We start from the raw sequence: 25,018 nt of genomic DNA, 5'->3' as shown, positions 1-25,018 counted from the left end.
GGTGATAAGGATCTCCCCCTTCCTGAGGCAGGGCAGCCCCACACAATGGTGTGAACCGCAGCCCTGCCGGGACGGGCATTGTTCAGAGGCAGAGGAACGGGAAAGAAAAATAATAATAATAATAATTAAACCCCCTAAATAGCTCACGCAAAGCCAGGTCATGATATCATCGCTCCTCCCTCGGCGTGTGTGTGTGTTTGTGTTGCAGCAGCGGAGCAGCATGGCTCATCATGGTGCCTTTGATGGGAGCAAAGTCCCCCGGCAGCGCTGCCCTGTCCCACAGTGTGCCCACGGAGATGGGCTCTGGGTCCTGACCCTCCTCTCCAGCTCCCCGTCCCACCTCTCCTGCAAATCCACGGGCACCTGCACGGGGTGTCTGCTGGGGCAGGAGAGCTGTGGTGGGGCTGGCAGGCCGGGACACATCCTACAGGGAGGGGAGTGCAGCCAGCAGCACCGATTTACGGGCCAGACTGGAGCCAAGCATGTGGATTCGGTTAATCACAGGCCTGGGGGGCACAGAACGATAAGCAGCAAGTAGAGACAAGGAAGGACATGGGTGTAAAGCCAGAAATAAGAGACAGAAGTCTGATTCCTCAGGGCCTGAATTTAATAGCTCTGAAGTGCTTGCAGTCAGCTGTGCTGCTCAAACCCCTTTGCCCTGTTGCCTCTGAACGACCCCCCTGTGCTGGGCAGAGCAGGGGCTGGGCTGCCCGTCCCAGGGGAGGCGGCAAGAGGGGGGTCTGGGGCCTCTGCTGCCTGCGGGGGAGCTGTGGCAGAGGCTGGAGGTGACACCAGGGCCAGCGATGTTTGAAACCAAGCAGGAACAAAGACCAGAAGAAACCAGTCCCCCAAAGGGCCTCCCCCTCCTGGTAAATCTCCGTAAATCTCTGCTGGAGCTGAGCCTGGCCCTCCTGGGTAGGTTTAGTAACGCTGGAGTAGGAGGGCTTTTCTCAGGGGTGCAAGCAGGGCTCTGCATGGTTCCAGCCTTGTCTCTCAGGAAAACCAGCCAACAGAGGCAATCTGGGTCCCTAGAAATTTCCAGGGGCTTAATGAACATGAATACCTCATCCACCCCAGGTGGGGGGTGGAAGGAGACAAATTTGGTGGGCAGCTACAGCGCTGTTGCCCACCCCTCCGGTCTCCTCTGCATGAGGGGAACGAGCCCTACCTGGGTCTTGGCGCTGCCGGCCTAGCCCTGTCCCAGGGGCAGGAGCGGGGCCAGGGGAGTGCCGGGGGACGGGGCGTGCGTGGGAACAGCCGCAGAACAAAGCCGTGGTGGGGGGACGGGCGCAGCCACAGATCCGGCTCCTATTTTTAGCCCACTTCCTAAGGAAGAGCAGCGCAGGGGTGTCTGCTCGCCCTGGGAGCCTTCCAGCCTCCAAGGCAGTGTAAATTGAGAGCTGCTGGTAGGGTCAGGGCCGGTATGGCTGGCCCCAGCCTCACCGGGAGCCCTCACACCTTAACATGGGGCAGCTCGGCCCCTGGCGACAGGCCCAGCTACCTCAGGACAGGCCCCGGCCCGGGCCCAGCTCCAGACCTAGTTACCTCAGGACAGGCCCCGGCCCGGGCCCAGGCCCCTCACCACAGGCCGCAGGGGGCGGCCCAGGCTGTCGAGCCCGAGTCCCAGACGCGGCCTGGAGGGCCTGCTGCCCTCCGCTTCCGGGGGACGAAGCCGCAGGGCCCTGCCGCGTCCCCCGCCGCCCGGCGCCGCCACCGCCACCCCCCGTCGGGACCGATGTGGCGCGGCGCGCGCTAACGTCACGCGGCGTCGCGCAGCGATGACGCGCAGGGGCGGGCGACGACGACGACGACGACGACGACGGCGGCAGCGGCGGCAGCAGCGGGGCCCGGAGTCGGGGCGGGTGGCGGGGCCGGACATGGCGGCACGGCCCGGCCCGCGGGAAGATGAATAAGGGCTGGCTGGAGCTGGAGAGCGACCCCGGTGAGCGGCGGGGACGGCAGCGGGGCGGGGGGCGGGCCTGGGGGGGGCTCTGAGGGACAGGCCGGGGGTGGGGCCTGGGCCGGGGGGCTGTGAGGGACAGGCCGGGGGCTGGGGGGGGGGCTCTGAGGGGCAGGCTGAGGGTGTGGGGTGTATAGGTGAAGTCTGGGGGGTGGAATTAGGCAGGGTTACGGGGTGCAGGCCTAGAGTGGGGGTGCAGGAGGGCAGGGGTGGTGGGAGTGCGTGGGGCGGGAACAAGGGCTGGGAAGGGGGCGCGGGGAGAGGAGGGCCTGGGGAGGCAGACCTGCTAAAGGGGCCAAGGGGGTGCCTGGGGGCACGGGCGGAGGGTTGGGAGGGCAGGCAAGGATGTAGGGGCGTCTGGGGCAGGAGTAGCGTGGGTCCTGGGGGCAGGAGGGGCTGTGCAGGGTTGCAGTCTGTGGGACATGGGGGGGTTAGGGAGAGGTTATGGGGGTGTAGGGCAGACAGAAAAGAGATGTCAAGAGACTGGGTATAGGGGCACAGGTGCGGGATGAGGGCAGGGATGGGGTGAACGAGGTTGCAGGAGCATTGTGTAGGTTCAGAGTGGGACCTGGGCTCTGGTAGTGCTTGTACACGGTGTCCAAAGTGCCCCAGACACCTCTGTGTGTGTGTGATCTGATAAACCCAGGGGGCTCGGTGGAAAACATCTGAAATGCTGCGAGTGTGTAGCGTGAAGCATTCCTGTCGTTTGCAAATACATCTTGAAATATCATTGAAATACAAGGAGAGGCGTGCACACGGGATGCCCCTTGCTACAGAAACAGCTCTGAGTGGCGATTGAGAACAACCTGTGTCACTTTGGGAGCATGTGAGGGCGGCATCTCCATCCTGTGCATGACAGATCCTGTCATTGCTTTGCAGCTGAACGGGTGGATCAAATGCTCTCCCCCAGGCAGCCCAGAAATGTGCTGAAGAACCCAGTATGGTGCCTGAGCAGCTGGGAGCAGGACAGTCATGGGCATCCCCTTCCCGCTGCGTTGGAGAAGGTGGTGTCTGTGGTGGAGTCCCGGAGTTTGTTTGGTGGGTTAGGATTTGAGGACCAAAGCCGGTGTCGGCTGGGGCATTGGTTGCACGTTGCTTTAACGTCTCTTGAGTTGCCATAGTGCAATTTGGGGTTGTTGTCTGGGAGGCTGAGAGCTGGTCTTTAGGGTGCGATGGTGTATTTTTGAGGCTGTAGGTGAGGAAATTGGCCCCCCTTACATTATACTTGTCTTCCTGTGCTCGGCAAAGGATTCTGTCTGCTGTTGGTCTCCCAGTCAGCCCAGGTTTTGCTGCTCTTTATCCCCTTTTTTACTGGTACTCGGGAGTTGCCAAAATCATTCCCATCCTCCTCCTTCTTCCTTGTCATGATGCTGCTGAAGACAGGACATGGTTTGGATTCTCACACTTGGGAAGGAAGGTTATTTGCTTGGAAGATAATCAGTCTGGGCAGAGTGGGCTCTCAGCATGCCGCAGCTGCGCTCCTTCAGATGTGCGGCAGTTCGGGTGCAGAGGTGGCGGCTGGGACAGCAGTTAGGAATGACCCCTGCGCTGCTCTTGGCTTTCAGCACATCCCATAAGCTGCCCAGTCCTTGCCACAGGGCTTGGGATTGAAAGCTCTTGGTGCTTTACTGGTCACGAAGGGTTGGTAGATGCAGATTTGGGCTGTCGGCTGCGGGGTGGAGAGGGGAGCCTTGGGAACCTCCAGGCTGCAGGCGTACTTGTGGACACCAGAATATTTCCTCCAGCCAGCCCAAATAATTTGGGATGGGGGTTTCGGGTGTTCCAGGAGTGATGGCAGCAGCAGGACTATGCCTTTGGGGATGCTGAGGTAATATAATATATTTAAATGAATCAGAGAAAAAACATGTTTGGAAGGGATCTCTGGAAGTCTTTGGCCCAAAGCAGAGCTGACTTCAAAAGAAGTTCAGGTCGCCATGACCGTGTCCGGTTGAATACGCCCAAGAAGATTTCTGCTCCCCGGTCCCAGGACTGACCACACTGGTAGCGAAGAACTGTTTTTTTCCGGGTGCGTAGTCAGAATTTCTCTTGCTGCAGCTTGTTCCCATCACTTCTCGTCCTTTCCCAGTGTGCTTGGAGAAGCTTGGCTTCATCCTCTCTCTGACTCCCCAGCAATGTTAATCAGACTGGAGGAAAACACGTGACGGCTGACTTCCCATCTCCTGTGGTGCAGCCCTGCTGGTCTGACACACAGTCCTGGAGAACTGCTGCGGAGATGCGGGAGTGCTCCAGCCTGAGCCACAGCGAGCTTGGAAGTCCTGCTTGGTCTTCTGGTGGTACCTGCGGGAGCAGCACTGCTTTCGGCATTTGCGGTTGTTTGGGTTTGCAAACCCTTGCTCTGATGCAAATCTGCCTTGGTGGCGAGGCAGAGCTTGTGATACGGTTCACGTCTCACATCGCACGTGTTTTGCCGTGATCAGTAGACTGTAACTGTTGAAATTGGAGAGTGAGTGAGGCTGTTGGCTTTTGCGGAAGCTTTTACAGTTGAGAGACTCTACCTGTAAGTAGCTGCAACTCCTGCTTCTGTAACAGACGCCATTAAAGATGGAACAAGAGCCGCAGCTGTAATGAGCATCTGAAGACCCTTATGGTCTGCAAGGACCGCTTGCCCTAAGGGGGTTGCTGCAAGGAAGGCAGCGAGGCTGCGGCGCTGCCTGAAGTCTCTGCAGATGTCACCTGTACGACACACCCCTCTACGGCGTCAAGTATTCTCAGCAAAAACATCTCTGTCAGGAAGGTGCCAGGGTTTGGTGTAGTGGCGTTGCATGGCCAGGAGGCTGTCACTGGTTTGAAGCATGTTATTTCCATAGTGTGTTTCTTCCCACTGACAATTTTGTAAGAAATACAATGTTTTCTGCTAAATTAATGAAGACTCTTTGCTCCCAGAAGTTTCTTCCCTGTTTTAGTCATTTACACTTTGGTGTGGACGCCCTTTGGGCTCTTCCTTTCTTGACTGAGCCACTTACATCAGGTTCCTTAAATCTTTTGCTTACAGGGACGTTTCTCAGGATTGAATCCTTTTTACTGATATTCCCTGGCCTTCCTCCCAGGCTTTCAGCAGCCTTTATATGGGAGCGAAAGAAGTAGATTTATTATTCTAGTCTCGAGCTCACTAACTCCGCATGCGGGGGGGGGGATTGCCTAAAAATTGGGCCGACTGCCTTTTCTACGGCATTGTAGTGGAAGCTGCTGCTCAGTCACTGATGTCTAATAACCCTTTGGTCTCTTTGCCGTTGTGTCTGTATCCCTGGTTATGTCCTTCTGCAATGGGAATTTGGTAGTCACTGGAGACAGGCTCTTGGATTTGGTCTCCCAGGAGAGAGGGAGATGAAGACGAGCCTTTCAGCCCTCGGACTTCCCCACAGTCCTGCTGCTCTGAGCTGGCTTTCCCTTCACCGGCTGTCTTTCACTAACAAGAACATAAATGATCTTCTTTTAAAATGTCCTGTGATCTATTTAGCCACGTTTCCGCCCAGTTAGAAGTGTGCTTGTCGTTGAGGTGCTCCCTGCTGCTGTTCATGGTGGGGGTTTACTTCTTGGCAGGCCATCTGCAGTGTGTCAGGATGCTGAAGGTGGGTCCAGCTTCATCTGGCTCCAACAGGAGAGGGTTGGTTCAGGTGTTCAGGTCCTCTTGAGGAAGAGGGTGATGAACGGGCATGGAGGGATGAAGGGCAGAGCTAGAGCACGTCTGTAGCGAGCAAGGGCTCAACAGCTGCTGGGGAGTCACCATGATCCTGGTGCTGCTCTGCTGCGGTTTTTCTGGCTGCACCGTGGCCTGGGACTGCGTGGGACCTTTGAGGGGCCGGTGGCAGCAGGTTTCCTCTCTCTGCTCTCTTCACTCAGACGTAATCTGTTGGTTTGTTCCTTTTCAGGTCTCTTCACACTCCTGGTCGAAGATTTTGGTGAGTACAAGAAGCCTTCCTGGGAAGTTGGTTTCACACTTGACATTACTCCTAGTCCTTTCAGGTGGGCTTTATACCAGCTTCTGCCCTTTGTTTGCAGGGGTCAAGGGAGTGCAAGTTGAAGAGATTTATGATCTGCAGAGCAAATGCCAAGGGTAAGTCACAGGCATGAAATTGTCAGTTTTAAGCAGCAGAATGGTCTGTGGGCCCAGGTGCTCGTTGCCAGGCATTCAGAAGGGCCCATGTGAGCTTGTCAGGCAGCATTGTAAGTGATGAACCAGGAGCGCTTCAACAGGTTGGGGGCAGGCGGGTGATCTCATGCCTTGAGAAAGACCTTGTGGGGCAGGTGAGGGACATACTTCAAGGGATTCATCTGCCTTTCCCCGTGGAGAGGTGCAGTGCCAACCAGCGTGCTTGCAGTCTGGGCTCTCTCCCTGTCTCAGCACTTTGAAATGGCTTTGAGGCTGTTGCTTTCTTAAAAGCCACTGAACCTCTCTTGAAAATGAATACAACGTATATTTAAAAGGAGGAGTCATTTGGTGGTCAGACACTATTCTGCAGGTTGGTCAGTGTCCAAAGGTGAATTTCACCTCCTGTTTCCCTGTCTGAGCCTCTTAAGACCTGTCAAACCCCAAAGTTTTCAAGCTTGATTGTTGTCTGAGCCTGGAGCATCAGTGCAGGAGAGTGTCTTGGGCAATGTGCGTCTGAGGGGACTCAGGTGGGGATAGTCACTTCCAGAAAGATGGGGCTGGTGGTTCTGCTTTTTCTCTCTGTCTTTGCTCCGCCCGTTGTTTGAAGCAGAAGGTTTCTGGCACTGGGCAGAGCAGCCCCACTGGTGTGGTCCATCCAAAATGATGCAGCTGCTGACTTCTCTCCACAGCCCTGTGTATGGGTTCATCTTCCTGTTCAAGTGGATTGAGGAGCGCAGATCACGCCGGAAGGTCTCTACCCTGGTGGATGAGACGTCGGTGATCGACGATGACATCGTTAATAACATGTTCTTTGCTCACCAGGTAGGTTGGAGGCAAGGGAAAAGTGTGTGTGTCTCATGTGGCACTTCAGGGAAACAACGTGATACTGAGAGGCTGCAGTGCTCTTGCTGGTCCTGAGGGCAGCTCCTCTTTCTAGGGAGCCTCTGCCCTGAGCTCCAGGTTGGAGGGAATCCAGGGAGGCCTGCGAGCCTGTCCATGGCCTGCACTGTGAGCAGATACTCATGGGGGCACGGTGTGGCTCACTAAACGAGACTGACTCCTTCCTTCCTTTGAGAGCTGAGGTCAAGTCGCTACTCTCACAAGCGGTTCTTGTGTCAGTACTTTTCAGTTGATTATTGTTGACTCTGAAGGGTTGTTGAAGGGTTGCCTTGTTCCTTGTGTCACCCTCCAGCTGATCCCCAATTCCTGTGCCACCCACGCCCTCCTGAGCGTCCTCCTGAACTGCAACAATGTCGACCTGGGCCCCACGCTGAGCCGCATGAAGGATTTCACCAAAGGATTTAGCCCTGAGGTAGGGGCAGGGGTGTGCCCTCTCATCTTCCTACCTTGCCTTGCCCAGAGCCTTGGTCCCCTTACGCTGGGCACAGCTCTGAGCCTTCTGTTGTGTTATTCTCTAGCCCAAGTGCAGTCTCTAAGTCTGTGATCAAAAGTCCTCTCTCCTACCTTCAGACCTATCTTGAAGTCTGTGTTTCTCTCTAGGTGTAATTTCTTTAGCAGAAATTGTGTGTTCTTTTCATCTTGGGTTTTACCTGTAACTCAGCAGAGTATGTGCCTGAAAGTTGCCCTCCCAGTCCTGTGTATGGATGGAGGGAGGCAGTGCGTAGCCGGTGGGTGAAGCGTTTTGTTTCCTGTCACTTCTCAATTGTTTGCCTCTCTTGCTGTTTGCTGCAGAGTAAAGGCTATGCCATCGGCAACGCCCCAGAGCTGGCCAAGGCCCATAACAGCCATGCCAGGTGAGTGAGGGGCTCTCTTGCAGCTCCCTTTCGCTGGAGGAGGCAGACTCTCCGCTGACCTCTTGCCTCTCTTGCCCTTGCAGGCCGGAGCCACGGCACTTGCCGGAAAAGCAGAACGGTATCAGTGCTGTGCGAACCATGGAGGCTTTTCATTTTGTCAGTTATGTCCCCATCAAGGGACGGCTGTTTGAGCTGGACGGGCTCAAGGTCTATCCCATTGACCACGGTAAGAACCCTCCTGTCCCTACTCATTGATACAGTTGAATAGACACTGGTATGTCCAAATGTATTATTTTTCATTGCCTCTAAATGTTAGCTCATGTTCGTGGAGAATTGCTCCAATGGCTCCCAGATTTGTCCTGAGTTTTGATAGCTCATTTTGGAGCCTATGCGCTGGGGACTGTGTCTAGAAGGCAGTTATTTCTAGACGCATTGCATTGCTTTTTCCAGCCTTGCCATTTTCCTCCCCAGTTGCTCTGGGTCATGAGCTCCTTCTGCAGCTCTGAAATAACTTGGTATCGCAAGCAGAATTTGCCTCCTCCTTCCCCTCTCCTTGTGCCAAATAACCACTGTGTGTTGAGGCACAATGTCCCAATGCAGATCCCAGCAGGCTGCTTGGGTTACTCCCTTCTCTTTCAACTTGACCACTAATTCTGTCTTTTAGACACTTATTTATCACCACTAGGACTTTGCTCTGTCTGTCAGGCCTTTTGGTAAGGTACTCGCTTCAAGCACTTAGGTTTCTTAAGCACGGCACCAGATCCAGTGGCAGGTGGATCCCAGCAAGACCTGGGATTTCCTTGGACTTTGTGAGCCCGGAGCCTGTGAATCGCTTGTGGTCTGTAGGGTTCAAAACTCACCTTTCTGCCCTGCAGATAAGTCACGTTTTCCATTCGGAAGGCAGAGGCAGGGGGTTCCACGTATGGGCTGACAGCATGGTCCTTCTGCCTCCTGGGCTCCTTCTTGACTTGCTCCCTGGTATGTAAGGGAGCCGTGCGATTGCCTCTTGTGGGGATGGCAGGATCCGCTCTGTGAGTCTGAAGCAGGACCCTTGGCCTGCTTTGCTAATTCCAGCTCTGTCTTGTTATCACAGGGCCATGGGCTGATGACGAGGAATGGACAGATAAAGCCAGGAGAGTAATCATGGAGCGCATCGGCCTGGCCACTGCAGGGTAATGTCCCAGGCCATGGTGCAGGCACTAGCCCCTCACCATTTTTCCCTGGATTATGTCTACTGTGGTCCCTGTTGTGGAAGTGTGGGTGGAGAACGTTGCTTGGGAGGGGCGCAGGCGCACTGCCTCCTTGCCTTCTCTTGCCTACAATCTACCTGCCTTCAGAGCACGCAGAGAAGCTGCATTCTCTGTGTGATGCAGAGTCCCTGCAAATGGCCGTGCAGGATAAGAGTGGCCAGATTAGGTCCCTGTTAGCTTCAGTCCATAGGAGAAGGAATGGTGCTTCTGGTCCTGAGCTCGGCCTCTTGGATGCTTGGGCATGAAGGTGACCAAGCGCTGGCACAGGTTGTGGGAGACGGGTTTTCCACCACCAGCTTGTGGCTGACATTGCTGTCCCTTCCTGCAGGGAGCCGTACCACGACATCCGCTTCAACCTGATGGCGGTGGTGCCTGATCGGAGGATGAAGTACGAGTCCAAACTGCACATCCTGAAGATGAACCGCCAGACTGTGCTGGAGGCCTTGCAGCAGGTAGGACAGCCCAAGCCCTGAGGGAGTGTGAGCCTGGGGTGGGAATAGACTCTGTTTTGAGGACATCTCCCTGTGCTGTGGGGGGCCTGGATTTTGGGGAGTTTTTTTGGCCTTGGGAAATGACTTCTGGGGAGAGGAGATAACCTCCCAGGTGAGGAGCAAAAGGCCAAGCAGCAAGGCTGGTTATCCATGGCATCATCAGTTGATGGGCACGTGGCCACTCAGCAGTTGGCTCTCCCTCACAAGTTCTTCTGCAGTGCCTGAATGGGAGGGATGTGGTTTGGGTCACCCCGGTCCAGCGCTCAGTCTCTATCTGTCATTTGCCTTCAAGCTTATCCGAGTAACTCAGCCTGAGCTGATCCAGACCCAGAAGTCTCAGGAGTCTCAATCTCCTGAAGAGGCAAAGCCAGCCAGCAGCAAGACTGTGGCTCCAGAGAGCGCCCATCCAGGTAGACCCCCCCATACCCATGGTGTTGCCAGGCTGGCTTGCGTCGGAGTGAGCACAGGCTGGTGATAGTGAGCTTGAGGCAGTTTTGTGGTCAGCTTCGCTTTCTTTTCTACCAGCCCAGCTCCGTACGCACTGTGCTGTGATGCGGTAGATGCCTCAGTGCTGGGGAGGAGTGTTGGAGGGACGCAGAGCTTGAAAATGGGAGGGCTTAAGCTTGGGGACATTGGTGACAGCTGGATGTGGAATGGGAAGTGGATGCGATGGTCTGGTGGAGCGCAAGAGCTCTTCTTTTATGTGGGGTGGGCAAGGGGTGGCAGAGGACATGGAGTAAAAAGCGATGGTGCTGGTTGTGAAAAGCTGTGCTGTGCTTGTATGGCAGATGGCACCGATGAGCCCATCAGCCAGGGCCACGCCACGGCCACGCAGAGCCCACCCAACAAATCCAAACCGGTGGCAAAGACAGCGAGCAGTATCAATGGGGCGCCTCCAGCAAACCCCAACCCCATTGTGCAGAGGTTGCCAGCCTTCCTGGATAATCACAACTACGCCAAATCCCCCATGCAGGTAGGCTGGAGCTCCAGGCCAGCAGCATGTCTGGCTTGAGCTGAGCTTTTTGCATCCAGTCCCTCACCTCCCCGGGGCTCTGGCTGTCAGCTGGCCTAAGCCCTTCCCCTGCCGTGCAGCCTGCCTACCCTTGCGCTGACCCAGGCTGGAAGGTGGGAGGGTAAATAAGGCCTGACCTGGCAAAAGAGGTTGGCGTTAACGTGGGTCGGCTGAGCGAGCACAGGGAAGAGTCCCCCGTCCCCTCTCGAAAGGGGCCCCAGTGCTCGGCTGGACTGAGGATGCGTCCACTGGGCTTTTCCTCCTTGTGCCGCTGCCAGCAGTCCGTCAGCAACGGTGTTTTGCAGGAGGAGGAAGACCTCGCAGCAGGAGTGGGTCGCAGCCGAGTCCCAGTCCGGCAGCACCAGCAGTACTCGGACGATGAGGATGACTATGATGATGATGATGAGGAGGAAGTTCGTAACACCAACTCGGCCATCAGGTGACAGCTTGAGCCGAGGGTGGGGGGCAGGGAGCTCATGTTTGTAGAACCACCAGCGGTGACCTCCAGATCTCTTTCCTGAGCGCTTTTAGCTGTGTTAGAGCCCGTACCTGTGCGTGCAGTTAGGGCTGTTCTTTTCGCCTGTGCTTTTACTGTTCACGCACTGGATTTTGTAAAGCTCTTCTGTAGCTCTTCACAATCAACCCTGAATTTTGTCTGCCCTGAATATAACTGTATATTGGCAGCACGCTTTGGGGAACCTCAGTTCCCCAGTCCAATTGCCAGATCAGCTCATGGTGACAACGTTGGTGTGCTCGGACTGCTGTGACCCCACCCTTCTGACCTTCACTGCGAGGCTGCTTTTGGGGCTTCTGGAAGAAGAGCAGGGGTACACAGCACCCTGTGTGCCCCGGCTGTGTAGGGGTACCTGCAGCTGAGTGGTTCAGTGGGGCGTGGTGCTGCCAGAGAAGCTGGTGGCATTGGGGGGGGGCTAGAAATGTTTCAGGCCTTGCTTCATGCAAGCAGACAGGCTGGAGTGCTGAGCGTGGAGCTGACAGTGCCTGCACTGGGCCCCCACCTCCTTCCACCAGCTACTCACCTTCCCTGCTGTGTTCCTGGGCAGGTACAAAAGGAAAGGGCAGGTAAAGCAAGAGCACGTGGCAGGGGCTGCGGATGGCCAGCTCTCTGTCCTCCAGCCCAACACCATCAACGTCCTGGCTGAGAAGCTGAAGGAATCTCAAAAGGATCTTTCCATTCCCCTGTCCATCAAGACGAGCGGTGGGGGCACCGCTGTGGCGGTGGTCACCCACTCCCAGCCCTCTCCCACTCCCAGCAACGAGAGCACAGACACCGCCTCCGAGATCGGCAGCGCCTTTAACTCCCCGTTGCGCTCTCCCATCCGCTCGGCCAACCCCACCCGCCCCTCCAGCCCCGTCACCTCCCACATCTCCAAGGTGCTCTTCGGCGAGGAGGACGGCCTGCTGCGTGTTGACTGCATGCGCTACAACCGGGCTGTCAGGGACCTGGGGCCCGTTATCAGCACTGGCCTGCTGCACCTCACGGAGGATGGTGTGTTCTGCCCACTGGCTGTTGCAGGTAGGTGCCTGCCATTTTTTGGAGGGGTCGCATCTCCCCTGTGGTGACGGGACAGCGTCCTGTGACTTTGGGAGTGGATACCAGTCCTTTGAGATGGCTCCTAACACTTCCTTCCCCTGTGTGCAGATGGGGGGAAAAGTTCCCCCCCTTCCATCAAACCTGGTGAAGAGGCCCTGGTTGCGATCAAACTGGACGAGAAGGAGGGCAGTGAGGCCAGTGACAGCAAAGAGAAGGTGGGACTTGGCAGGACCAGTGATCACCCTGGGGGGGAAAAGTATTCTCCCAAGGTGAGTTTTGTGCTGAGACAGCCCTGGGAACATGGAGCTCCCTGCGCTCGCCCAGAGACGCAGCAGCGCTGGCAGTGACTGAACCGCATGTGCACGCTGTCCTGCTCGCGTGTCGCCGCAGCCGTGCCTCAAGGCACAGGGCAGTGCAGGTTTTGTGCCTTGCGTCATCTCGGGGATGTTTGCCTTGGCAGTGGGCAGAGCCGCTGTCTCCTGCAGCCGAGACGTTCGGCGTGCTGTGCTCTCCTTTGGGCCAGAGGCTGATGGGACCCTGCACCCCTAAACCCCAGCCCCCTGGTAACTTCAGTGCCTGTCTCTGCCCTCCAGCCAGAGACAGGACCAGGCTCAGGCAGCACAAGCGCATCAAGAGCTCCCTGGAGGAGAGCTGGCTAGGAACTGTTTTACTCAAAAGGGAAGTCTTCAGATTTTGTTATTGAGAGGAAGCAAGCCCTGGGGTGTTTCTCAGGTGTGCACGCAGAGAACCAGGTACATGCGCCTGGGCCAGGCTCAGGCAGAACCCAGCTCCCCTTGGGCTGGCTGTAGTGCCGGCTGATTGATCACCCTCTGACTCAGAAATTCCCTACAATGAACTGATCTTTTTTTTTTTTTTTTTTTTTTTCCCCCCTCCCTCCCCACCTATTAAGCATTTTATGCTTTGATGAATCCTCCCTTTCCTGGTGCAGAGAGGAACACCTATCAGCTCACCCTGCTGGCTCCTGGGCTGCAGCAGGGGTCTGTCTGCTCACATTTGCTCTGCTTGATCCTGGCAGGAGCTGCTGGCACTGCTGAAGTGCGTGGAGGCAGAGATTGCGAACTACGAGGCCTGTCTGAAGGAAGAGGTGGAGAAGAGGAAGAAATTCAAGGTGTGTTTGTGGATGGCTTGTTTGCATTGCTGATTTAGCTCCCTGAAGACTTCTCTCTGGGGTGGCTTTATGTCAAAGTGGAAGGAAGACGTTTCAGCTGGGAACGGTGATGGGGAGCGTTCAGGGTCCCTTTCCTGTTACCAAACAGCCCCATGGGGCAGAGCTCCCACCAGGATAGACCGAAGCCCCTGGGCAGCACTTACAAGCTTGAGGAGGATGGTGGGGCACTGCAGCTGGGAGTCAGCTGAACATCAGTGCTGACAGGAGGAAGGGGAAAGTCTCTGCCCCAAGGCCTGGCAGGATTCCTCCCCTGCCCACCCTTGCCTCTTCCCAGCTGCCCTTTGTGGAAAACACTGGGATCTGAGCTGGGATGGAGGCTGTCCCAGTTGTGCACTGGCCTGAGCTAGGCTGGGAGGTGGGTGCCTTCCTGCTCTGGTCTCCTTGGCCTGCAGGATGGGCCAGACATACTGGTTCTTTGCCCTCTGTTAGCCTTGAGCTGTCCTTTCTCCCTGCCACCTGTTTGTGGATTATCTGTGGATTTGTCATCTCTTTGTAGATTGATGACCAGAGGAGAACGCACAACTACGATGAGTTCATCTGTACCTTCATCTCCATGCTGGCCCAGGAAGGTGAGCCGTGCAGCATGGGGTTCAGTCAGCTGGGGGCCTCCCGCCGTGGAGTTAGGGGAGCCGCACTGAGCGTGGCAGAGCAGCAGCTGGGGGCCAGGGAAGCTCACCCAGCCCTGCTCCTTCTTTCTGCCAGTCCTAGGGCATGAGGTAGCACTCAATCTGGGGAGCCACACTTCTCTGCTCTGCGTCCTCCTGATTTTATAGTCCCAGGAGGAGCCCACTGATGGGTTTTGGGCAAGAGAGGGAGGGCTGCACTCTGGCATGCACAGTACCAGCACTCCAGCACGGGGCATGTCTGTCTGCCTCTCCCCCTGCAGGCATGCTGGCAAGCCTCGTGGAGCAGAACATCTCTGTCCGCAGGCGGCAGGGAGTCAGCATCGGCCGTCTGCACAAGCAGAGGAAGCCGGACCGCCGGAAACGCTCCCGGCCGTATAAAGCCAAGCGTCAGTAGCCTGGGAGTCAAGACTGTGAGAAGCAGCAGCCGGGCTTCGTGGCTTTGGGCAGTGGCACGTGGATCTATGTTACCCTTTGCCCGAGGAAGAGGGACCACAGTGACAAGCCCTCGGCCGAGCCTGGGGACAAAGAGAAATCATTTTCTTCTGAGCCTGAGTTGCGAACGGCAGAAACGCATTGTCTTGAGGGGAGTCCCTGCGGCAGTAGGCACGCTGGAGTGCCCAGCTGCCTGACTGTGCCACAGCAGCGCCCAGATGCCGTGGGCCCGTGTCTTGACATGGTGGCTGAGGACTGCGGCAGGAGGGGAAGAGCCCACCCGGCCGGCAGCGGGTCTAGCATTGTGGGAATGCTGGCGATGCCAACATGAGGCTGTACTGGCCGCAGCTGGCTGTGGCTTGTGTCCTCCTGTGTCCAGGCTTTCAGCTCTGCGCTTTCCCAGGACATTCGCATCTGTGTTTTCTATCCCTCTCCCTCCTTTCCCCAAATTTATTTTTGTTTCTGACCTATGCTTTGGCCGTTGCTGAGTGAGGCAGTCCTGGGACAGAGCCCATTCTCCTGCATCCACGCACCCTGCTGCACTGCCCCGTTCCCAGAGCTGGCCGATGTGCAGCCAGGCATTCCTGCCTTGCTCTGCCCTCACTGCTTGGGGGTGGCAGCACCCCCTGCCAGCACAGCCAGGCTCCCCCATGGGCCTCGGCAGCTCTATTGCCAGGTGAGGATGGGTGGGCTCGTCCCTGGAGCTGGGCCTTCTGCCCAGCCTTGTGTGGTGGGGCTGGGGGGTGGCACGAGGCTCCTCTCCTGGGGACCAGCTCTGGCCCCGGCAGCGCCTGTGGGTCACACGAGGTTGCTCCAGTCCCTGAGAAACCCCGTGAATTATGAACAGACCAAGTTCATAGGGTGGCCTCAGTGCTGCTGGATGTGGAGTCACTTGGTGCCCTTGGCAAAGCCTTTCAGCGTGGGGAGAGGCGACAGTGGTTGCTTGTAATGCTCACGGCAGGACGGGGACTGCAGCGGTGGGCAGCCCAAAGCTGCTCCTGCCCAAGCCCCTCGGTGGCTGCTAAGCCAGAACTTGCTGGTGCAGGCAGCAGCCCCTTTCCTACTGCAGCACATGGGCCTGGCCTGCCTCTTGCCTGCCATCTCCTGCCTGTCCCCAGCAGCCCGGCAGAAATGTCAGAAGCCAGAGGTCAGCGGCTCTCTCCTGAGGTGTCCTGAGGGGTAGGTGGGCCAAGGGGAGCTGCCACAGGACCGGACTGAATTTTGCAAATGTGCAAATTTGTACAGATCTTGACTATGGAATGAAACTGTTCTTTTGGTATTTGTTGAAGGGAAGAAAATCCTTCTGTCTCTTGCTGTGTCTAATATCAAGTTCTGTAAATAACGAATCCATCTGAAAGAATAAAGCTATCCTGTAGCGGCAGCCCAGGGAGAGAGTGTGCGAGGGAAGGGAGCGGGGCAGCTGGGAGCAGAGAGTGTCAGCACTGGGCCACCTTGTCCTCACTGGCAGCTCTTCTGTGGTGCTAAAAACTTCAGGTAAGTGTCGGGATTGCAACAACAACAGGTGAGGTGATGCTGGTGGGGTCAAGCTTGATTTATTGACACAGCTTGGAGGGCAGGAGGAGAGGGGGAGCGGCTCGTGCTGCTTACCTCCGCACAGGATGGCTCAGGCCCTCAGCGGGGATGGTTTCCTGGGCTGGGTGGGTTTTCGGGCTAGAAGTCCAGGGCACAGATCAAGGCCGTACCCCGTTTGATCCAGTGTTTCTGTGGCTTGTCTGTAGGGATCTCCACAGCAATCACGTAGTTGGTGGAGTGGCCCGTTGTTGACAGCATGCCTGTAACAGGAAGCAAGGGCAGGAGAGTGGTACTGCAGGAGTCCCTTAAAGTGATGCCATGCGAGATCCCCTGTCCCATCCCCGTGTTAGGTGACGGGCTGGGGGAAAGGCTTGTGTATTAAATTGGGTGTGGGCTGCAGGAGAGCTTGGCCAGAGTCACTGCTGCATAGCCAGGGTGCCTGCCTGCTCCATCTCCACGACCACAGCAGGAGAAATCCTGTTTTCCCTTGATGGTCTCAGCCAACAGTGCCTCGCTCCATGTCAGTGTGTGGCAGGAGGAGGAGGAGGAGCCCCTGCGGCCTCTCGTGGGCTGTCCTTCCTAACTGCTTCTACAATCCCCTGGGCTTCTGGAGTTCTGTCTTTAGGGCACCTACCAGCACGAGTGAGAGTCTTATAGATGGGGCACAGGTAGGTGCCAGTGGCTGGAGGCTTGCGGTTGGGGACAGGAAGCAGCCAGATGACGGCCATCTCCGTGTAAAGCTCCTTGGGGCGCGACTCCGCTAACTGAAACGTGGCAGGGTCCCAGCGGGCGCCTTCGAGAAACAAGCCATGGATGTAGCAGCCTTGGTCGGGATGGTGAGTGAGCTCACTCACTGACTCCTTCATTACCTGCAGAGAGGAGCAGGCCCTGATCAGGACGTGTCCCTGGAGGCTCGGCCCCAAGGACCCCCTTAAGCTGCTCTTAGCTAAGTCAGCGCTGCTCCAGGAAAGCCTGCCCCAGCTATCAGATGGGCTGGGCTGGGTTTTCTGGCATCTTGCACCATGAGGCTGTGGGGCAGCCTGTGCAAAGCCTGCGGAGAGGGATGTGAGCAGGTCTAGAGAGGCAGAGAGGTCTCCTTGCCTTGTGGAGGTATCTGGCACTGTGGGTGGGTGTCTCTGAGCACAAAGGGGATGATGGGGTCCATGGACAGCTAGTGGCTTCACCTCTTGGGCAGGTCAGGGCTGGAACTGCTACTTTTGTGGTCCTCTAGCAGCAGATTCCAGAAAAATCCAGAGTCTCTGGCTGACTTACTGACCTTGAAGCTGAATGAGATGGTATCGATGGAGATGACGGACTTCCTGGCAAAGTTCTGCAGTGTCCCGGTGAGGAAAGCCTGGGGGAAGAAGAGCCCACTGATCCAGAACACAGAGGGGATCCCATGGGTGATCCATTTCTGCAAGAACTCGATCCGCTGTACCAAGTCGTTCACCCAGGATGCCAAGGGCTTCAGCGACGGGTAGGCCTGGGGGGCAAGGAAGGCATTGAAGGCATGCAAGGACCCCCTAGACCTTGTGCCCCAGCTGCTCACAGCTGCCCAGAGCCCAGGGATTCATCTGGCCTGGGAACAACTGGAAGCTGAACTAGGCAGGAGACATCTCCATGCCAGGGGAGCAGGAACCAGTTCCACATGAGACAGCCCAGTTCCCCTGGTTCGGGTGAGCTCCTGCAGGCAGCTGGGCTGGCCGGGGCACGTACCTTGGCATTCCACATCTCGGGGACAGCATTGTGGTACAAGCTGCTGGCCATCAGCTCCAGCTGAGAGGACATCACGACCAGGCCCTTGAGAGCTTTCAGCAAATCCTTCAGTGTCTGAGCAATCACCTCCAGGAGCTTGTTGTACCTACAGAGAAAGAGCAGAGGGATCTGAGTGACTTGGTGCAGTGGTTTATTGTCCACATCTGGCCAGAGAGGGCCTGGATCTCTGCACAATGGGTGAAGCACCTCCATGTAACCCTCAGCCCCAGTCCTCTTTAACGGGGGGGGGTCTCATAGCTGCCCCCCCAAGCCCTGGATTGCTCACAGCAGCAGATGGAGACACTGCTCAGTCCCTGCAGGACAGGGACCAGCCAAAGGCTCTGGCTGGGACAACGCAGCTGTTACTGTTGCTGCTGTGCTCAGCAATGAGGTTCCTGAAGGTGGGTGGGAGCAGGGGCCCGCACACCTCTGCTGTTCCCCAAGGGAACACTGGCCCAGGACGTGATCCTGCAAGGATTTTACCTGATCACCTCCTGTACCAGCACGGTGTTCATGGACTCTTCATAGAGCAGCGGGTATTTGTGGATCACCTCCTGCAGGTTCATGGGGGCAGGCAGCTTTGCCAGGATGTCGTTAGAGGTCTCCTCCACGAGCTGGAAGGAAGACAGCACGTACATGATGGGTGAGCATCCTGCCAGCCACAGCTGCTGAGAAGGGGGGAGGCTAACACCTGGATGGCAGTGCCACTGCGGGCACCAGGAGGCAGGGAGGCACCTGCTGAGAGCTGCTGTTTGTGCTCGCTGCCTGCGCCGGGCACTGGCTGACAGAGCACTGATGGGATCGGAGCACCCACCTCCTCCCTGCTGCAGCCTCCCAGCGTGAAGGTCTTGGGTTGCAGCTGTGTAATGGCCCCCAGCAGAGCAAAGGTCTCGTTCTGAGCGAAGGCGATGTTGGCGTTGTCATGTAAACCAAAGAGCTCTGGGCTGTCGTTGAGTGGCAGGCTCTTGATGTACTGGAGGTAGCCCTGGAGAGGAATCCACACAGGCTGTGAGGCCAAGAGCATGGGGATAAAGCTGTGGTGCCCCTTTGGGCTGCTATGGGCCTCGCCCGAAAGAAATGACTAAGCCAGGGTTGCTGGATAAGCTAAACCCAGCAGATCACAGACCTGCAGGTTCAGTTGGGAGATATTCCTTGTCTCATTGTTTGAGTTTCATTCATCTGACTTTTACACAGCTCCTGTCACAGCCAGGAAACCTAACTTGCAGCTTTGATTTAGGGACAGCTTCTGCATGCCCTAAGCAATACTGGCTGATGCAGGACTCGGGCTGCTGGGGAGGCTGAGGGGGTGGCAGCTCCTCTGAGCCCGGTTTGGTGGCTGAGCAGAGGCCATGGCCATCGTTTGTGGTCTGGCTGGGGAGTTAAATTGTGTTTGTGTGGAAGCAAACACATGCTATGAGAACAGGCAGCTTGGCAGTGAGCTTCCTGCCATGTCTCCTGCAGAGCTCCTCGGGTACTTTAGGCATGTGGTATCAAAATGATTCAGAGTACAAAAGCTTTCAGCTGGGGAACTCTGATGATAGCTGCTACCACCTTCTGTGCACAGGGACAAGATTTTCCTCCTGCTGCTTGAAACAGATGCAGCTTCCTGAAAGCAGCTGAAGATCCCTAGGTTCTTACAAACTTACATTCCCCCAGGGAATTGGAAATGCAGTGTGTTTCAGGGAGGAGTAGATCCCCTTTGCACTATGAGGATCCCCCTGGATCTATGAGTTGCAATTTGTTACTGGAGTGCTTACATCGAGGTCAGAAGAGGTACTGATCTGCCTGTAGATCCCCGATTCGGAATACGCAAACTCAGGAATCAGAACCTCAGGTTTGTAGAAATCTTCCAAAATATTCATGATGCAGCGCCTGTCCCAGTCATCAGTCACACGGCCACCGTAGTTGATCTCCCCAGCCGTGTACTTCAGAACCTGCAAGGGACCCCGCTGCGGCTTGCCAACCTGCACCTGCATCGTGAGGCTGTTCCCTCTGTGGGGGGACAGCTCACATGCTTACCTTGTACGGGATGTCTGCATATTCGCTCAAGAACATCTGTAGCTGACTGATGCAGATGCGGAGGTCTCCATCTGTGAACTCATAGGGGATGTTGAACCCCAGAGGCCCAAACTTTCTCCTCTCTAGCATGTTCCCATGGAAGAAGCAAAGTGACAGCAACAAAGATTTAAACTCTGTGACCTGTGGGCAGGGACAGGAGGTGCTCAGCTTGGGAGGAACCATCCTCTGCTGGGAGCTGGCAGAGGAGATGTGCCAATTCAGCAATGCCAGCTGGAGCCTGGAGGGGTGGAAACCTCAGTCAGGCTGCTGTGCTGGGGAAGGCTGTGGCCCACTCCCTTGCTTAGAGAGAGCTGCAAGTGTCTTACACCAACAATGCTGTTGCTTCTGTTTTTCAAAGTGAAACTTCTAATTGCTTCATCAGAGAGTAGATGTGGGCTTGTGAAAAATACCACCAGCCCTTTGCTAGCATGTGAGCTCTAGAGGAGAGGAAGATCTATGCCTGGGGAGGAGCAACATCCAGGTGGAGAACATACATTGGAGCAGGCACAGGCTGCGGACAGCAAACCAAAGCACGGCCTGGGTCTTACCTTTGGGCAAGAATTCAAGAAGTCATCACTGAAACTGATGTAGGACTTGAGCAGGTTGGCCTTGACCCCGCGGGGGGGCTCGACAGTCATCTTGGAGCCATTCTGGAGGATGGACACAGGGAAGTGCTTGCTCGGTAGACTGGTGAGCCAGAGGCGAAAATCCTGATGCACCTGGAAATCCAGAAGGCAGCCAGTGCTCGGAGGATGCAGGCACAGCCACTGCAGCTGCTCCTGCACCCATCCTCTGGTTGTACAGGGAACCTGTGCATGGGACAGAACTAGATCTGGGCTCCTCCCAGGGCTCCAGCCTCCTGCCTGTCAACCTCCAAGCATGCAGGCTGCTCAGTAAAACTGCTCACCTTGCTGGCGTCAATGCCCTCGATGAGTCTCTCCAGTGCAGGCATCCAGCTGGGGGCCAGATGGCAGTTCTGAAAGAAGACCCAGTTGCCCTGCTCCATGGCACTGTTCATCATGGCTTCAGCACGAGGGCCCTGGGGGGGGCAGACAAGACGAGCTGAGAGACCCTGGTCCATTGCGGGCTGTGCCCTGCTGAGCTGGACAGGGAGACAGCTGCTGGGCAGAAGGACTGCTTCCCACAGCTACAGCCTGGCTTTGTCCCCTCGGCTCAACTGGATCTTTGCTGTCTGACAGCACAGCAAAGGCCCTTTTGCAGCTTTTGCAAGTCTGTGTGGGAGGGTGGAGGGAAGGGAAGAACTGGGGCTGGATTCGGGAAGTTAGTGGACTCTATAGGGGGAACCACTGCAGGCCCCCCACCAAACTGGCTCCTCCAGCTAGCAGAAGGTTGATGAGTAAGGGCTCTGGGGCAGGAAGGTGTTTTCACTGTGCTGCAAAGGTGTTTGACCTGCTTGGGGCTAGGTGAGATTGCTGGGAGTGCCAGCAGGACGGTGCTGCCCCAGGTGACCACCGGCAGCTTACCTGGCCTTGGCCTAGAGAAATGGCAGAGAGCTTTTGGGAGAACTTCATTTGTTCAGCAAACTTGTACAGTTCGGCAGCAGGGTCAGTGCCCGGGGACAGCACGAACACCAGCGGGGTGGTGGCGGTGGATTCCCTGAAGACGACTGAGAGGTCAGTGGTCTGCAACATAGAAAGCTGGTCAGAGCAGAGGGGCCACAGTGGCACCACATGCAGCACCTCCTCACCCTGCCTGGCCTCCAGCTCCTCTCCAAGGCATCGGCGTGCTTTTGGATGCTGAGGCCCGAAACACGTCCTGTACAGCTCTATTCTGGCAGCATTAGGATCAGGGCAGTAACCTCTTTCCCATTTGTCATTCAAACTCTTCCCTTGTATGCCTGCACTATCTGCCCCTCCCACTGTGGTTTAACTGGTGGACATTAGGTAGGATATCCCTTGTCTAAGACATAAGTGTTTCCCCAGCTGTGGGAACACTACAGCTGCGGGGAGGCATGAGGACCCTCACTGCAACCGGAAAATGCTGATGGCCCACTTACAGCAAGCTCGAGGCCTCCCGCTCTGCTCCTGGCCCCACCAGCACATCCTTTTGGCTGGTTACCTGTGGCTCAATGAAGCGCCGATCCAGGTTCAGCGCCACAAAGTCCTGCATGGCATTGGTGATCTTATCTCCCCGCAGACACCGCAGAACCAGCAGCTTCTGGAAGGCATCAAGCTCAGCTTCCCATTTCCCCGGCAGGGGCTCTCTGCAAAGCAATTAGATGCATTTTACAGGGATGTGCCAGATGCTGCAGCTTCCCCAAGAAGCACCCAAGTTGCCTGCAGGCAGCCACTGGGGTTTCAGAAGGGACAAGGACCTTCCAGTCACTTGGCTGAGGTTGTTGTCTCTAGCTTTGAAACCATCAGCAGGCATGCCAGAGCTGCTTCCACTGGGGAAGCGCCACTTACTCCTGGGTTTAAGGCATCACGCGGCTCTGCCTTGGCAAGCAACATACACAGGCAAGGGCCACCCTCGAGGAGACAAGGCGATGCCTTGTGTGGCATGGCACTGACTGTGAGCAGAGCCAGCACTGTGGCTGTCAGCTCCTTGTGCTCTCCCAGGGATGCTGTTACCTGCCGGGTGCAGTACAGCTAAGCTGAAAAAGCAGGGGGCACTTGCCTGTGAGGCTTGGGGCTGTCAAAAATGGCCCTGAATGCTGCTAGGTTGGCTGCAACATCATTGGCAAAGCCAGAGAAGTTCTTCAGGTTGCTCAAGGCCAGGATGTCTCCCCACGCTCTCTCGTACAGCCAGGCTGGAGCTGGGTTCTCCCGCATCTCCTTTATGGTCCCTCCTGACAGCAGGTACCGCCACTCGTCCTGGGAACAGGACAGGACATGGTGATGGATCATAGCCTACCTGCCTGGGCCTGAGGCACATAGGTTTGTGCCATATCCAAGTAAAATCCTGTAGTAACATTCTGGCTGCCTCTCCTGCCACGTGTGTGCATTGAGGAGTAAGTGAACTGGAGGATCTGGTGAGATCAGCATCACTGCTCAGCTGCCACTAGCTTTTCTCTGTCTTCTAATCCCTGCCTGCTCCCTCTGCACTTGCTAACCTTTGCAGCAGTCTGGCAGCAAACTCGCAAAAGCTGCAGGTGATTCAGCTCTGCGTATAGACACAGGGAAAGCTTTAAGATCTGAGTGAAGAGAGAGGCCCTGGGTTTGCCCACCAGCCTGCCGAGCCTGCCCCCAGCCCCAGGGAACAAGGCTCCTCTTCCACCCCGGCACGCTATTCAAGGGGACTGAACAGGCTGGGCTTGAGTTGCTCTGATGGGATCCCATCGGAGGACCAAGGTGACTTGCTCACCATATCGATCTGCCCATCATTCATCAGAATCCGGACGCAAACCAGGAAGGCAAACATGAGCTTGTGCTTCTCGAAGAGGCTACGGCACACATTGCTGTAGAGACTGAAGGTGATGTAGTTGTTGATGTTCACGATCCGGTCCTTCAGGGTGTCTGAAAAAAAGGCAACAACCAGACAAGGGTGATGGGTGCTACACATGACACGGAGGGTAATCTCCACGTCAGCTGTCAGTGCCCAGTCAGGGGGGCACACCTGCATCCTGCCCAGGAAGAACAGACGCTGCTCTCAAATATAGACCTGGCACAGAAACCCCTGTGAAAGCACAAGGCTGTGCAACTCAGCACACAGAAGAAACCACTGTCCCAGCACCACTGCACTGCACTGCGGCAGCCTACACGGGCCCAGCCACCACCATCCTGGCTAACACGCGCTGCAGGGTGGGGAAAGCTGCCCCCAGCCTGGCAGCAGCAGCCAGGGCCTGTTTGTGGAGGCACACAAGTGTGACAAGTAGAGCCACACCGTTACCAGATGGCTCGTACCGTGCCCGTGCCCTGGCACTGACATCCCTCCTGCCTGGTCCGACAGGGCAGCAGAGAAGTAGTGGGGAAGAGAACGAAGGGCAGGCTGCGACCACATCTTCCCTTGCTGTGTGGGCACAGCTAGGGGCAGCTCTGGACCATGCTGAGAGCCAACGCAAGTGGCCACGTCTGCCTTGGCTCTGCAGGTGTCCTAGCTTCTGCTGCTGCTAGACCAGGAACGTGGGGTAAGGAAGAGGATAGGAGGGGCTGTTTTGGGCAGGCACCTGCTCTCTCGGAGTTACTGATCCCCATTAGGAAGATGTTGAGGAACCACTCAAGTGAGTACTGGTACATGGGGTCCACGTTACACAGGTCTGAGACACAGAAGTAGAGGATCTGTGAGCGGACGGCCACAGGCACATACTGCAGGCGGGTGATGTTGATGTCCTTCTCTGTCTGCTCTGCCACCATAACCTTGGCCTGGGGGACAGAGGAGATCTCATGGTTAGTGCAGTGCTAGCAGGGGATGCACAGCTGCAGGGGGAGAGCACCTCTGCCTCTGACCTGGATCTCTCCTGCCTTGATCTTGGACGCCTCCAGCACTTTGATGAGCTCCAAGTCATCTACAGGGTTTCCTTCAGAAGTGCTGAGCCGATACAGGATCTGGTCTTCTATCTTCTTCAGCTCCTGATGCATCTCAGCATTGCTAACAATTAGCTGGTTTCTAGCTTCTTCTAAGTCAGGCCGCTCCGCAGCCACCACTTCTCCCAGTAGTTGGTCTTCCAAGCCACTACAACAAAAGCCATGGAGGTGAGGGTGGGGGCAACAGGCCCGAGGGTTTGAGGACTGTGAGGAATGAGGCTGAGCAGCATGGGCAGCTAATGGGGTCAGCAGGTACCTGGGCGAGAGGGTGAAGTTGATAAGGGTGAGCTTTGTGGAGACCTCGGGGCTGTAGTGAGGGTTGGGCAGGTTGGTGGTGATGTACATCTTGAAATCCTCATGGTAGGGGATCACTGTATCCCCCAGCTTCAGCACAGTGTTGCCTTGCTGTTTGTAGGTCTGTAACAAAGACAGACAAATACAGGAAGGCTGGGACGGCTACCTCTTGTGAGGGAAGGCATCCTGCTGTGCCCTGGGCTCTGCAGTGAGGACAGAGTCTGACGGCTCTCTGGACAGGGGAGCTCAAAGCTGCGTGGCAGACCTGAAGGCCTGAACCCAAATACAGTGGCTGCATCCCATGGCCCTGCCTCCCAGGCAAAGATGCCTGCTGGCAGGAGACTGGGCTGTGCAGGAGGCCGCCAACATGTTGGAACCCTGGCCAAGACCTGGGAGCACAGAACAGGCAGCATCCATGTGAGTGCTGCCTGCCCAGAGAGACCTACAAAGCCACCGCATCCCACTGCACCCTGGCCAGTTGCCCCCTACAGCCCAGCCAGGTACCCGCTGCCCCTCC

At 56.5% G+C, this 25,018-nt stretch overlaps 2 protein-coding genes across 4 annotated transcripts in view; one reads left to right on the top strand and one right to left on the bottom strand.

The window, feature by feature from the left end:
* Positions 1-1,820: 1,820 nt before the first annotated feature.
* Positions 1,821-15,758, top strand: BAP1 (BRCA1 associated deubiquitinase 1). 3 transcript variants are annotated; one of them, XM_075761914.1, is made up of 18 exons: positions 1,893-1,942; positions 5,851-5,880; positions 5,981-6,035; positions 6,761-6,893; positions 7,264-7,383; positions 7,764-7,825; positions 7,909-8,051; positions 8,701-8,803; positions 8,919-8,997; positions 9,404-9,527; positions 9,859-9,976; positions 10,355-10,539; positions 10,884-11,017; positions 11,640-12,112; positions 12,239-12,399; positions 13,167-13,259; positions 13,816-13,888; positions 14,206-15,758. In XM_075761914.1, the coding sequence occupies exons 6-18, from the start codon at positions 7,774-7,776 to the stop codon at positions 14,337-14,339; spliced, it is 1,872 nt and encodes a 623-aa protein (XP_075618029.1). In that variant the 5' UTR covers positions 1,893-1,942; positions 5,851-5,880; positions 5,981-6,035; positions 6,761-6,893; positions 7,264-7,383; positions 7,764-7,773; the 3' UTR covers positions 14,340-15,758. The 3 variants fall into 3 exon arrangements, with proteins under 3 accessions (XP_075618028.1, XP_075618027.1, XP_075618029.1); XM_075761913.1 differs by lacking the exon at positions 8,701-8,803 and having other exon boundaries at positions 1,821-1,942; positions 12,239-12,345; XM_075761912.1 differs by lacking the exon at positions 8,701-8,803 and having other exon boundaries at positions 1,821-1,942.
* A 218-nt stretch (positions 15,759-15,976) lies between these two features.
* DNAH1 (dynein axonemal heavy chain 1) overlaps positions 15,977-25,018 on the bottom strand; it is a 71,551-nt gene continuing 62,509 nt past the window's right edge. Inside the window, exons 62-78 of the mRNA XM_075761926.1 lie at positions 24,464-24,624; positions 24,130-24,355; positions 23,850-24,045; positions 23,048-23,199; positions 22,357-22,557; positions 21,803-21,943; positions 21,208-21,366; positions 20,631-20,762; positions 20,272-20,442; positions 19,685-19,864; positions 19,423-19,599; positions 18,480-18,650; positions 18,149-18,279; positions 17,627-17,771; positions 17,187-17,393; positions 16,545-16,779; positions 15,977-16,170 (exon numbers count right to left, since the gene is read on the bottom strand). Coding sequence (XP_075618041.1) covers positions 16,049-16,170; positions 16,545-16,779; positions 17,187-17,393; positions 17,627-17,771; positions 18,149-18,279; positions 18,480-18,650; positions 19,423-19,599; positions 19,685-19,864; positions 20,272-20,442; positions 20,631-20,762; positions 21,208-21,366; positions 21,803-21,943; positions 22,357-22,557; positions 23,048-23,199; positions 23,850-24,045; positions 24,130-24,355; positions 24,464-24,624 — 2,907 coding nt within the window. The 3' untranslated portion in view covers positions 15,977-16,048. The remainder of the gene's footprint in view (positions 16,171-16,544; positions 16,780-17,186; positions 17,394-17,626; positions 17,772-18,148; positions 18,280-18,479; positions 18,651-19,422; positions 19,600-19,684; positions 19,865-20,271; positions 20,443-20,630; positions 20,763-21,207; positions 21,367-21,802; positions 21,944-22,356; positions 22,558-23,047; positions 23,200-23,849; positions 24,046-24,129; positions 24,356-24,463; positions 24,625-25,018) is intronic.

Source organism: Balearica regulorum, chromosome 10, assembly GCF_011004875.1.
Source record: "Balearica regulorum gibbericeps isolate bBalReg1 chromosome 10, bBalReg1.pri, whole genome shotgun sequence".
NCBI classification, from domain to species: Eukaryota; Metazoa; Chordata; class Aves; order Gruiformes; family Gruidae; genus Balearica; species Balearica regulorum.
This window is presented reverse-complemented; position numbering and strand designations above follow the sequence as displayed.